Source organism: Rhinopithecus roxellana, chromosome 12 (genome assembly GCF_007565055.1).
Source record: "Rhinopithecus roxellana isolate Shanxi Qingling chromosome 12, ASM756505v1, whole genome shotgun sequence".
NCBI classification, from domain to species: Eukaryota; Metazoa; Chordata; class Mammalia; order Primates; family Cercopithecidae; genus Rhinopithecus; species Rhinopithecus roxellana.
The window spans coordinates 127994980-128009500 of NC_044560.1; the positions used below are offsets into that span (position 1 = coordinate 127994980).

At 37.8% G+C, this 14521-nt stretch overlaps 1 protein-coding gene across 1 annotated transcript in view; it reads left to right on the forward strand.

The window, feature by feature from the left end:
- The first annotated feature begins 315 nt into the window (after window positions 1–315).
- Window positions 316–14521, forward strand: part of C12H1orf185 (chromosome 12 C1orf185 homolog) — a 48692-nt gene continuing 34486 nt past the window's right edge. The window contains exons 1-2 of the mRNA XM_010370395.2: window positions 316–331; window positions 11243–11348. Of these exons, the coding sequence (XP_010368697.1) occupies window positions 316–331; window positions 11243–11348 (122 nt within the window). The remainder of the gene's footprint in view (window positions 332–11242; window positions 11349–14521) is intronic.

A 14521-nucleotide genomic window follows, 5' to 3' on the forward strand; every position in this document is an offset into this window, starting at 1 on the left:
CTTTAGAGTAATGATTATTTAGAAATGTGTTATTTAGAAGTTATGACAGTTTTCAACGATTTCTCTGTCTTAGATAATGTATCATGTGCACTTGAAAAGAATATGCATTCTGCGCTTGTTGGGTTGAATGTTCTATAAATGTCCATTAGATCCAGTTGACTGACGGTGGTAACATCAATATGTGGCTTCCAAGGTTTCCCTGGGGATCATCTCCACCCCCGTCAGCCCAAAGGGAGAAAGATCATGAAGAAAACTGCGTGGAATGTTTTTATGACATCACTTCCACTCAAATTCTATTGGTTAGAACTCAGTCATATGGCTTCACCTAAAGGTATGAGAAGCTGGATCATGTAGTCTGACTTTTTGCCTGGGAAGAAGAGGAAAATATATTTAGACGAACAACCAGAAATCTCTTTCTATTCTCTGGAAGAGCTTGTATAAGATAAGAAATACTTGAATCATGGGTATACAGTAGAAATTGTAAAGTTATTGGGGCTTTCTATTTTCTTTGGGGGAAATTTTGTAACTACTGATTCAGTTTAATGGATACCGTTCATATATGTTTTCTATTACTTCTTGAGTCACTTTTTGTTACTTTTTAGGTATACATTATTTTGTATAAGTTTTCAAATATATTAGCATAAATTCATTGAAAGTATTTTAACCTCTGCTCTATCTGTAATTATGTTCTTTCTTCATTTTTAATATTATTTATTTAGACCTTCTATTTTTTTATTTTTTAATTTTACTAGAGATTTGTCCATTTTATTAGTCTCTTTACCAAGAATCATAAATTTTATTTCATTAATTTCTGTTCTTTATTATTTTCTTCCTCTACTTTCTTTGGGTTTATTTTGCTGATCTTTTTCAATTTGTAATTTGTATGCTAAGCTCATTAGTTTTCAAACTTCTTTTCTAATATAAGCATTTAGGGCCATATATTTTCCTTAAATTTGGCTCCAGCTGTGTTCCTATGAGTATTTATGCATAGTATTTTCATTATTGTCTAGTCCTGTGTATTTTCTAGGTTCTACTGATTTCTTCTTTAATCAATGAGTTATTTACAATGTGATTTTAAACTTCCCCAAGCACGGGAGCTTTTCTTAGGGTATATTTTAGGTTATTAATGTAGAGATTAATTGCATTATTGTCAGAGAACATGGTATATATAATAATGATATTATAAAACTTGTTGAGTCTTAACCAGGTACAGTGGCTCACACTTGGAATTCCAGCACTTTGAGAGGCCGAGGTGGGAGGATCCCTTGAGGCCAGGAGCTCAAGACGAACCTGGGCAACATAGGGAGACTCCCTCTCGACAGAAAAATTAAAAATTAGCCAGGGATGGTGGCACACATGTGTAGTCCTAGATACTTAGGAGGCTGAGGTGGGAGGATGAGTTGAGCCCAGGACTTCAAGACTATAATGAGCTACGATCATGCCACCGCACTCCAGCCTGGGCAACAGAGTGAGATCTTGTCTCAAAAGAAAAAAAAAAAAACACAAAAACCACGAAACAAACAAAAACTTGTTGAGTCTTGCTTTATGGCCTGATATTATATGCATGTTAAGTTTCAGATGTCTTTCCCTTTTTTTTTTTTTGACTGAGTCTCTCTCAGTCACTCAGGCTGCAATGCAGTGGTGCAATCTCTGCTCACTGCAACCTCTGCCTCCTGGGTTCAAACAACTCTCCTGCCTCAGCTGCTCTGATAACTGGGATCACAGGTGCGCACCATCACACCTGGCTAATCTTGTGTATTTTTAGTAGAGATGGGATTTCACCATATTGGCCATGCTGGTCTTGAATTCCTGACCTCAGGTGATCTGCCTGCCTTGGCCTCCCAAACTGCTGGGATTACAGGCATGAGCCACTCTGCCCAGCCATTATGTTGTTAATTTCTTATAACGTTATCTTATTTATTCCTTCCTGTAGTTCTGTGAGATAGTATGATTCTCATTTTTCTTTTTTTCTTTTTTTTTGAGACGGAGTCTCGCTCTGTCGCCCAGGCTGGAGTGCAGTGGCCGGATCCCAGCTCACTGCAAGCTCCGCCTCCCAGGTTTACGGCCATTCTCCTGCCTCAGCCTCCCTAGTAGCCGGGACTACAGGCACCCGCCACCTCACCCGGCTAGTTTTTTGTATGTTTTTTTAGTAGAGACGAGGTTTCACCGTGTTAGCCAGGATGGTCTCGATCTCCTAACTTTGTGATCCGCCCGTCTCGGCCTCCCAAAGTGCTGGGATTACAGACTTGAGCCACCGTGCCCGGCCGATTCTCGTTTGTCAAGTGAGAGCATTAAGATCCACCCAATATCATGAGTAGCTTTTCAAAGTTCAGGAACCAGTTAGGCTTTTTTTTTTTTTTTTTTTTTTTTTGAGACGGAGTCTCGCTCTGTCACCCAGGCTGGAGTGCAGTGGCACAATCTCAGCTCACTGCAAGCTCCGCCTCCCGGGTTCACGCCATTCTCCTGCCTCAGCCTCCCGTATAGCTGGGACTACAGGCACCCGCCACCGCACCCGGCTAATTTTTTGTATTTTTAGTAGAGACAGGGTTTCACCGTGTTAGCCAGGATGGTCTTGATCTCCTGACCTCGTGATCCGCCCGTCTCGGCCTCCCAAAGTGCTGGGATTACAGGCGTGAGCCACCCCGCCCGGCCTCAGTTAGGCTTATATCAGATCAAAGCAGACACCAATTATAAACAATCAGTATGGTCCACTTTACATACTGGCTGCGTATCAGCCCAGCATATATTTCATTATAGATTTTTAAATCTCAGAGTGAGGATTATTCTTATTTTAAACAGCTTTTTATCCCCCGTTGGTCCCTCATGCAATGTTTCACATATATTTGCTGTTCAACAGGTATTTGTTGATTGGGCTAAACCACTTATATATAGCATAAACCTAAGAATGAAATCTGGCAAAACTCAAGAAGAGCAAAATAAACAGGTAGTTTGTGAATACTCAAAAATAAAAGCAGGACTTACAGTTCTGGAAACATTGCCAAAAATAATCTGAAAATACTCCTGGTACAAATACTAGGTACTTCTGATTTAATATATAGGCCTATAACATATAAATATATAACACATAATTATATAAATATGTGAATATAGATGGGCTGAGGAAGAAGGACCTACAAATGCAATTATAGACATAGAATTGGGAGGAAAACCAAGTGAATTTAAGTTATAGACATTAAGGCAAGAGAGGGAGAAAAGTCAATAGTGACCTTTGGATTTTGTGTTAATGAAGTTCTTCATCACTGTGGAAATAGAACTTGTATGGAAGTAGAAATTTTTATTTTAATAAGTTTGGCTATAAATGATAAGAAAAGGGCCATTGTAAGCTGGAGGGTGCTGTAGTGACAGAGTTTTATTTATTTTCATATGGAAAAGTCATAATCAGGTTTAAGACTTAATCCCTTTGACTAGGCTATTTCTTACAGTCTAAATCTTAAGATTCGGCTCAAGTATCATTTCTAGAAAACTGTTTTTGCATTGGGTCAAACTGCCTCTGTTGTTACAGCACTGTAAACAGGTTATTCTCATAGCACTCAGGACATTTTAAGGAACAGATACGTTTAAATTACTTGTCCCCTTCTAGAGTGTATGCTCCATAATCATGTGTTACTCCCCTTCCCCTTCCCCTTCCCCTCCCCCCCCAGCCCCCTCCTCCTCCCCCTCTCCCCCCTCCCCCTCCTTCTCCTTCTCCTTCTTCTTTTTCTCCAATGGAGTCTTGTTCTGTCACCCAGGCTGGAGTGCAGCACTGCAATCTCGGCTCACTGCAATCTCCGCCTCTCGGGTTCAAGCTATTCTCCTGTCTCAGCCTCCCAAGTAGCTGGGATTACAGATGTGCACAACAACGTCTGGCTAATTTTTTGTTTTGTTTTGTTTTTAGTAGAGATGGGGTTTCACCATGTTGGCCAGGCTGGTCTCGAACTCCTCATCTCAGATGATCTGCCTGACTCAGCCTCCCAAAGTGCTGGGATTACTGGTGTGAGCCACCATGCCCCACCTGTTACTTATCTTTGAATCACCAGTTCTTGACTAGTATTTGGCAATAGAAAATTATCAGGCAATGTTTAACTATGCAGCCTTGAAAGAAAAAAAACAACTTTCTCCTATCTTTCTGTAGATCTTCCTATGTCTTTATTTTGTATTATTCTTCCATTATAACACCCATAATACTTTTAAATTGAACTTAAAAAACATGTATGTCCTTCCTACTAAGCAGCATACTTCTTGAGGGGAAGAACCTTATATTATCCATTTTTTAATACTAGCATCTATCATTTATCCATTGAATATTTAATCATTTATTGAGTAGCCAGTCATTATTCTAAACTCTGAGAATACTATAGTGGGAAAGACTTATGTTCTATTGGCTCTGAGAAGACAAACAGTAGACAATAAACCAATAAATAAAGAATATTATTAATGATTATTATTAAAGACAAAGAAATAGAGTGATATAATAGAGTAACTATTGAAAGTGGGGAATGACTTTAGATAGGATACTTAAGAGTGGAGTCAAAAAAAGTAAAAATACTATCTTTGTATATAATATGACTTTATGATATATATTGACTAAACCTTCAGAGTAGGAGCAGAACTTAGTGATCGCACAGTCAAGCCTTCTCATTTTACAAATTGATTTAAACAGAAAGCAAGACTTGTTGAAGATATTAGCAAATATGTAATTTTTCCTTCCCATAGTAAAATGTTTTACAAACTTTCATGTTCTTTATATCTCATTGAAATTCCCCTGAGAGGTAAATGATTGATTTAAACCAGGGGCTGGAATGGTGTACTAATCACACCTATTTTCTGTCCTAATAGAGAATTTTTAAGGAGAGGAAAGGTAGGAGGGCAGAGATTCTCAGAGCTGAAAGTTAAGTGGGCTATAAACACAGCAATAAAAATATAGGTTCTACAAGGAGACTTGTAATGTCTGAATAGATGAGTCAGGAATTATATATGAAGTCTAAAAAATTTTTTTCTGATTTTTCTAAGATATTCGTGGTAGAAAATTTGATATACAGAAAGGTCTAGAGTGAAAATTGTACCTATAAGCCCTTACCCCAGGAATAATCAATGTTGATTATTTTCTTTATACAAATAATTTTTCATCTCTCTTTCCCTCTCTCTCTCTTTTTTTTTTTTTTAACAAAATTGAGATTATATTATGTCTATAGTTTTTAAATATTTGAGAAAAGGAAACCTGCCTTGGCAAAAAAAGTGAGACTCTGTCTCTAAAAAAAATTAAAAAGATTAGCCAGGAATGCTGGCATGTGCATGTAGTCCTAGTTACTTGGGAGGCCAAGGCAGGAGGATCAGAGGATCACTTGAGCCCCAGGAGTTCAAGGCTATAGTGAGCAATGATTGTGCCACTGCATTCCAGCCTGGGCAACAAAGTCAGGCCTTGTCTCCAATACATATTGGAGAAAAGCAGAAAAATGAAAAGGAAGAAGATTAGTAAACACCCATGTAATCTCCTCATAAATGAACATTTTTTTGCTCATGTAAGCTTCAGATCTGTAATTTTTTTTTTTTTTTTTTAGACAGAGTCTTGCTCTGTTGCCAGGCTGTAGTGCAATGGTGCAATCTCGGCTCACTGCAACCTCCAACTCCCTGGTTCAAGCGATTCCCCTGCCTCAGCCTCCCGAGTAGCTGGGATTACAGGCACATGCCACCACGCTCAGCTAATTTTTTGTATTTTTAGTACAGATGGGGTTTCACCGTGTCGGCCAGGATGGTTTCGATCTCCTGACCTCATGGTCCGCCCACCTCAGCCTCCCAAAATGAGCCACCGTGTCTTGCCCAGATCTGTAATTTTTTTAGAAAAATCAAATATCAGGCATGGTGGTTCATGCCTGTAATCTCAGCTACTCAGGAAGCTGAGATGGGAGAATCACTTGAGACCAGGAGTTCAAGACCAGCCTGGGCAATATAGGGAGACCCCCCCAACTTACCCACCACTCCATAAAGGCTGCTGCGAAGGTAGTGAGTCTTAATTGATTGTGCACAGTCAGTTGCAGATCAAACTCCTTGTTCAGTTCTTTCTTCTCTTATCACTACTGCACTTGGCTAGTCTAAAAAAGTGTTTAAAAAAAGAAAAAGCAATGAAATGTTATAGATAAAGTCTAAGTTTGTGTTCTATTCACAGTGCCATCCATCGCTTTTCCCACCGAAAGACAACTAATATTAAAAGTTGGTGTACTTTAATACTTTTTAAATATTTAATTGTTAAAAATACTATTATTCTGTGTTTTCTTTAAATGTGCATAAATGAAATCAGTACATAGTTGGAATCATTGAATATACATTTATAGAACTTGCCTTTTTATATTATTTTTTCAGTTTTATTCATACTGACACATATAGATCTAGTTTTTGATAAGTCATAAGTGGTAAGTTTGATGAAGTTTCAGTCAACAGACCTATAGAAGCAACACCCAGATCAAGAAACAGAACATTACCAACATCCCAGAATTCCCCCTGATGGCGGTGTTTGAACTTTATGTCTGCCTTCTTTTGCTCCACATTACGTTTATAAAATTTATCCGTTTTGTTGTGCATAGTTGTAGTTTATTCTTTCTCATTGCAGTAAATATTTTGTTTTCTTTAATTAATTCAACTTTTAAATTTATCCATTCAACTATTGATTGGCATTTGGACAGTTTCCAATTTGTGGGCTATGTCAAGTAGTGCTCCTACAAATATTTTAGTACGTGTTTTTGGGAACACATGTATGCTCCTCAGTTGGGTATTTGTCTAAGAGTTGAATTGCTGGATCATAAGTATGCATGTGTTCAGCTTTCATAATAGGCATAAACCATTTTTTAAAGTATTTTACCAAATTACATTCTCACCACCAGTGAATGAGAGTTCAGGCTACTCTGCCTCCTTGCCAGCACTTCATATTCTCTTTTTCATTTTAGGCACTGTATATAGTGGTCATAGTATCTCATTGTGGTTTAATTTTCACTTACTTAATGATTAATAACATTTTTACATGTTTATCGGCCATTTAGATTCTCTTTTATGATACTCTTAAAATTTTGGTTGTTTTGGTTTTTTTTAATTGACATAATTATGCACATTTATGGGGTACAGTGTGATATTTTGATACATGTGTACAATGTGTAATACTCAAATCAGGGTTATTGGGCTATCCCTCACCTCACACATTTATCTTTGTATTTAGAATATTACCATTCTTTTCTTCTAGCTATTTTGAAATATATAATACATTACTGTTAACTGTTGTCACCCTACTCTGCCATTAAACATTAGAGAACATATTCCTTCTAACTGTGTGTTTGTACCCATTAACCAACTTCTCATCATCCTCCCCTCCACCACTCCCTTCCCAGTCTCTGGTAACCACCATTTTACTCTCTTCTTCATGAGATCCCCTTTTTAAGCTCCTACATTTGAATGAGAATGTACAATTTTTGTCTTTCTGTTCCTGGCTTATTTCACTTATGACTTCCAGTCCCATCCATGTTGCTGCAAATGTTTTATTTGTTTTTAGGACTGAATAATATTCCATTGTGTATATATACCACATTTTCTTCATTCATTTATTGATGGACACCCTAGGTTGATTCCATATCTTGGCTATTGTGAATAATGCTGCAACAAATACAGGGGTACAGATGTCACTTTGGTATACTGATTTCCTTTCCTTTCCTTTGAATATATATGCAGAAGTGGAATTGCTGAATCATATGGTAGTTTTATTTTTAGGTTTTTGAGAAAACTCCATATTGTTTTCCATAATGGCTATAGTATTTTGCATTCTCACCAACAGTCTATAAGGGTTCCCCTTTCTCTACATCCTTGCCAGCATTTGTTATTTTTTGTCTTTTTGATAATAGCTATTGTAACTAGGGTAAGATAATATCTCATTGTGGTTTTGATTTGCATTTCCCTGACGACAGTGATGCTGAACATTTTTTCATATACCTACCTGTTGGTCATTTGTGTATCTTTTGAGAAATGTCTATTCAGATCATCTTCCCATTTTTAATCAGATTATATTTCTTTGATACTGAGTTGAGTTCCTTGTATATTTTAAATATTAATCCCTTGTCAGACTAATAGTTTGCAAATATTTTCTGCCATTCTACCGGTTGTCTCTTTGCTTTGTTGATTGTTTCCTTTGCTGTGCAGAAGCTTTTTAGTTTGATATAATCTCATTTATCTATTTTTGCTTTTGTTACTTGTGCTTTGGAGGTCTTATTCATAAAACCTTTTCTCAAACCATTGTCCTGAAGCATTTCCCCTATTTTTTTTTTCTAGTTGTTTTATAGTTTGGGCTCTTACATTTAAGTCTTTAATCCGTTTTGAGTTGATTTTTGTATATGGTGAGAGATAAGGGTCTTCTGCAGATGGAGAGCCAGTTTTCCCTGCAAGAGGTTGTTCTTTCCCCAGTGAGTGTTCCTGGCACTTTGGCAAAAATCAGTTGGCTGTAGACATGTAGATTTATTTCTGGGTTCTCTATCCTGTTCCATTGGTCTATGTTTCTGTTTTTTATGCCAATGCTATGCTGTTTTGGTTATTATAGCATTGCAGTATATTTTGAAGTCAGATAGTGTGATACCTCCAACTTTTTTTTTTTTTTTTCCTCAGGATTGCTTTAGCTATTCAGGGTGTTTTGTGGTTTCATACACATTGTATAATTTTTTCCTATTTCTGTGAAGAATTTCATTGTTATTTTGATATGGATTGTATTGAATCTGTAGATTGCTTTGGTTACCCTTAAATTTTTAACATCTATACTTAACTGTTTTTCTAAAAAACAATCTAAAGATATTCACTGCCTGTATTCCTTACCCAATCTAGATGATAAAGTACCTTAGCAACATTTAAATTACTACTATTCCCCCACTTACCAGTTCTATTCTTTTGGGAAAGTTATTTAGCCTCAATTTGCCTCATCTGTTTTCTCATATGTAAAGTGCAGAAATCATAGTATTTAACTTATAGAATTTGGAGAAGTAAATAAGTTAATGTTTATAAAGCACTTTGAATAGTGCCTGGCATATAGTATTTGCAGTGTAAATGTTAGATATATTTTTCATATATAGCATCGTTATAACTTATTTAATTGATTTCCCAATTTGGGGCGTTTGGAGTTTTTGTATTAAAAGTATCACTTTCAGAAATAATCTTATATAACCTTTTTGTACCACTAATTAATTCCTGAATGTAGACATTTCTAATCTCAAAGAAAACCAAGATTTGACAGGCACTATCTTGAAGTTGGAAATTACTTAGGAAACAAGAAAAACATAGAAACGACAAAAGACTTTATCATGTCATATTCTTAGTGGAACTTGATAATATATTCACATAAAGATCTTCAATTAGTTTTATACTCAGTCTTTTCCCAAAATAATATACTCCTCAGTTGTCTTAAGGTTCAAGTTCTATAAAGCCTCCTAAGAAAGTTTTCTTTCTCAGCTGGGCGCGATGGCTTACTCCTGTAATCCCAGCACTGTGCGAGGCCAAGGCGGGTGAATCACTTGAGGTCAGGAGTTAGAGACCAGCCTGGCCAACACAGTAAAACCCCATGTCTACTAAAAATACAAAAATTAGCCAGGCATGGTGGTGTGCACCTGTAGTCCCAGCTACTTGGGAGGGTGAGGCAGGAGAACCGCTTGAACCCGGGAGTCGGAGGTTGCAGTGAGCTGAGATCTTACCACTGTACTCCAGCCTGGGTGACAGAGTGTCTTGCTCAAAACAAAAAAACAAAAACAAAAACAGAAATCTTTCTTTCCGTCTTTCGCTTTTTGAAAGCTTTCTACGGTTTACTTTATGCAGATTTCAGAATCTTAATGAAGACTTGACCAACCTATAATTACTCCATGCCTTCTTCATTCCTAATTATTTTTAATACATACCAGAATTATGATAATTTGTAGCAGGGATAAGATAATAGGAAAAAAACAAACAAACAGAAGTCTGGCTTTAATTTGCTGCATAATCTTAATTTATTACTTTTCTTTCATGGACCTCAGTTATACCATCTGTAAAATGAAGGGTAATACCATATAATTCCTATAGGCTTTTCCAATTATAAAATTGGCGATATACTTTTACTTTATATTACTTTCATTTAGCTTTTTTTTTTTTTGAGAGACAAGTTTTGCTTTGTTGCCCAGGCTAGAGTACTGTGGGGCAATTTTAGTTCACTGTAACCTCAAATTCCTGGGCTCAAGCAATCCTCCCGCCTCAGCCTCCCAAGTAGCTGGAACTAACAGGCGAGTGCCATCACACCTGGCTATTTTTTTTTTCTTTTCTTTTTTTTTTTTTTTTTTTTTTTGAGATGGAGTCTCGCAGTGTCGCCCATGCTTGAGTGCAGTGGTACTGTCTCGGATTACTAAAACTTCCACCTCCTGGGTTCCAGTGATTCTCCTGCCTCAGCCTACTGAGTAGCTGGGACTATAGGCATGTACCACCATGCCTGGCTAATTTCTGTATTTTTAGTAGAGACGGAGTTTCACCATGTTGGCCAGGCTGGTCTCAAACTCCTGACCTCAGGTGCTCCGCTGGTCTCAGCCTCCTAAAGTGCTGGGATTACAGACTTGAACCACAGCGCCCGACCCCTGGTTAATTGTTTTTTAATTTTTTTGTAGAGATGGTGTTTCACTCTGTGGCCGGGCTTGTATCCAACTCCTGGCTTCAAGATCCTTCCACCTCAGCCTCCCAAAGTGTTGGGATTACAGGCATGAGCCGCCACACCCATCCTCATTTTACCTTTTAGACAAAACTTGTAAAGATTTCTAAGATCTTAATATTTGTTACTTTATTACCCTTATCTGCCTCCTTATAGAGATTGATAACACAAATCTTAAAATGAAAATCTTAAAAAGTCTTATGTTGGAGGGCTGCCAGTAATGATACTGGAGAAAAAAAAAAGCTAGACTGAGAAGGAAGAAAAACAGATAACAACGTGGTGGCAGCTGTACAAACACAAATGAAACCTAGGTTTCCAATACTGGCATCATCAAAGAAATGTGCCCTGGGCCATAATCATCAGGAAGCCCTGTGTAATTCTCCAGTCCAGGGTCGTGGAGTTGATTAGAATTGCACAGGACTAGAATTCCCATCTCCCAATCTCCTAGTTAATGTCTTAACACTACAACATGCTATATCATTTGAAGTATATCATTTAATTTTACCTAGAGAATAAAAACACACGTGTGAAATAATCTTTTGTAATTTATTTGTATAGGTTTTTTTCATTACTTCACCTATTTTCTGGCTGCTGGTGCTGTTACTTTGGGAATTGGTTTCTTTGCTTTGGCATCAGCTTTGTGGTTCCTGATTTGCAAACGAAGGTAAGGTTTATTCGAATATTTCTTTAACCTTTTTTTCTTTTAAAAATTCAATAAAGGACTTTTTCAAATGGTAGTAAACTTAAATAACTATGACAGTATTGATTGTGTAGTTTGGGATTTGGTTGTAGACCCTTTGGTTGGGGATGGAAGGTTTTACATTTTTTAAGTAGCCTGAAAAAAGAATTACTGGTAATAGGAATGTTCATGCATTAAAATTTTAAAGGATAACAAGATCTACTTTCTTTTTCTTTTCTTTTTTTTTTTTTTTTTCCTTTTCTTGAGACAGAGTCTTGCTCTGTCGCCCAGGCTGGAGTGCAGTGTCACAATCTTGGCTCACTGCAAACTCCACCTCCTGGGTTCAAGGGATTCTCCTGTCTTAGCCTCCTGAGTAGCTGGGATTACAGGCTCACTACACCATGCCCATCTATTTTTGTATTTTTAGTAGACACGGAGTTTCACCATGTTGGCCAGGCTGGTCTCGAACTCCTGACCTCAGATGATCCGCCCACCTGAGCCTCCCAAAGTGCTGGGATTACAGGCGTGAGCTACTGCGCCGAGCCTTTAATTTCTAGAAGACATGGGTTTGATTGTAAGGGAAGGTGAAAATGTTTTTTTAAATTGACTCCCAATTTTAGAGATTGAAAACATTACAGAAAAGGAAAGAAACTTTTTCTTTAGGAGATATTTAAGAAAAAAGCTGACAAAATGCCCTGGTATGGTCTGAAAGTAGTCTTTTGCTAGAAACAGAAAAAAGATCATTTGACACCTTAATTCCTTTCAACTGTAAAACTTGGTGTTTCTAATTATTTAATCATTTCAGGCCGGGTTCTGTGGCTCACGCCTGTAATCCCAGCACTTTGGGAGGCCAAGGTGGGCGGATCAGCTGGGGTCAGGAGTTTGAGACTAGCCTGGCCAAAATGGTGAAGCCCTGTCTCTATTAACGATAAAAAAATTAGTCAGATGTAGTGGCACACACCTGTAGTCCCAGCTGCTCAGGAGGCAAAGACAGGAGAATCGCTTGAACCCAGGAGGCAGAGGTTGCAGTGAGCCGAGATCGTGCCATTACACTCCAGCCGGGGTGAAAAGAGTGAAACTCTGTCTCAAAAATACATACATACATACATACATAAATTCAGTGTTTGAATTGTCTAATGTTTAAAATATATAAATTGTAACATAATCTTCCCACACAGTCTCCCAGTGCTCCCTGTTTCAAATGAATACACACTACCCATCTACATTCAGAAGTCAGAAACCGAGAAATTATTCAATTATTCATTCTTGCAACAAATATTTATTAGGTGCTTGCCATTGTTCCAGGTATTGAGGATACAACTGTGAACAAGTTAAACAGGTTTCTGTTTCATAGATTTGCAATGCCACTAGCAGGGGACAGATAATGAATAAATAAAGTAGTCAGGATATGTGTGTACTAAGGTAGGTTGTATTTAATCTAAGATCTGAGTTAGAAGGAACCAGACATATGAAGACTTTGTGCAAGAACTGTCTAAACTGAAAGCAGAGCAAATACAAAGACCCTAAGGAATGGTCTTTAACACACAGAAAGAAGGCCAATGTGAATAATCTGCAGTGAGAAAGGGAAACAATCATGAGACTGAAGAGACATGTAAGGGCCAGATCAGTTAAGAATTTGTAGGCTAGAATATGAAGTTTATTTGTGCCATTGGCAGTTTCTAAACAAGGGGAATAGCACTGTCATCGTAATAGCCAACACTGACTGCTTTCTACATAGGCACTGTTATAAGTGCTTCATACGTTATCTCATTCAGACTTAACCCCATGAAGTAGAAGTAATATTGTCTCCATTTTAAAGACTATTCTAGGCCAGGTGCGGTGACTCATGCCTGTAATCCCAGCACTTTGGGAGTCCAAGGCGGATGGCTCACTTGAGGCTGAGAGTTCGAGACCAGCCTGGCCATCATGGCAAAACTTTGTCTCTACTAAAAACACAAAAATTAGCCGGGTGTGGTGGTGCGTGCCTGTAACCCCAGCTACCCGGGAGGCTGAGCTATGAGAATTGCTTGAACCCTGAAGGCAGAGATTGCAGTGAACCAAGATTGCACCACTGCACTCCAGCCTGGGTGATACAGCGAGACTCTGTCTCAAAAATAAATAAGTAAATAAAGATTATCCTATAGCTGATTTACTTTTTAATAACTGTTTAAAATTGAGGTGTAGTTTACATACAAGAAACTGCATAGATTTGAAATGTACAGCTATCAGTTTCAACAAATATACACCTGTGTAACCACCACTCTATCAAGATATAGAGATTTTCATTGCCCTAGAAAGTTCCCTCATGCTCCTTTCCAGGCATGACTCCTGACCTCCTACCTCAGAGACAAGAATTATCCAGGTTTCTATCACCACAGATTAATTTTGCCTGTTCTTGGATCATATGGACTTTTTATGTCTGTTTTTTTCACTCATAATATTTTTGAGGCCGGGCACAGTGGCTCACATCTGCAATCCCAGCATTTTGGGAGGCTGAGGTGGGCAGATCTCTTGAGGTCAGGAGCTGGAGACCAGTGAACAGTGAAACCTGGTCTCTACTAAAAATACAAAAATTAATCGGGTATGGTGGCGCATGCCTGTAATCCCAACTACTTGGGAGGCTGAGGCACTAGAATCACTTAAACCCAGATGGCAGAGGTTGCAGTGAGCCGAGATTGTGCCACTGCACTCGAGCCTGGGCAACAGAGCAAGACTCTGTCTCAAAATAATAATATTTTTTAGATTCATTTATATTGCATGTACCCATCCATAGTTCATTGTTTTATTGAGTAATATTCCATCTTATGAATGTACCTTGGTTTATCTATTCTTTTGTTAATGGACATTGGGGTCATTTTGCTTTTAGCTCTTAGAAAAATGGCTGCCATAAACATTCTTGTATAAATCTTTTGTACACGTACTTTCACTTTTCTTAGGTAAATACCTAAAACTAGAATTGTTGGATCATATGATTCGCTTTATTAGAAACTGCCAAACACTTTTCCAAAGTGTATATACTCTCCCACCATAAATGTACAAGAGTTCTGATTTACACTTTTAAAGATATTTTTAAAATATGTCTCTATGAAGCCTGAATTTTAATGGAGCAAGAGTGAAAGCAGAGAGACAAGTCAGGAGACTATTGCAAAGTCCGGATG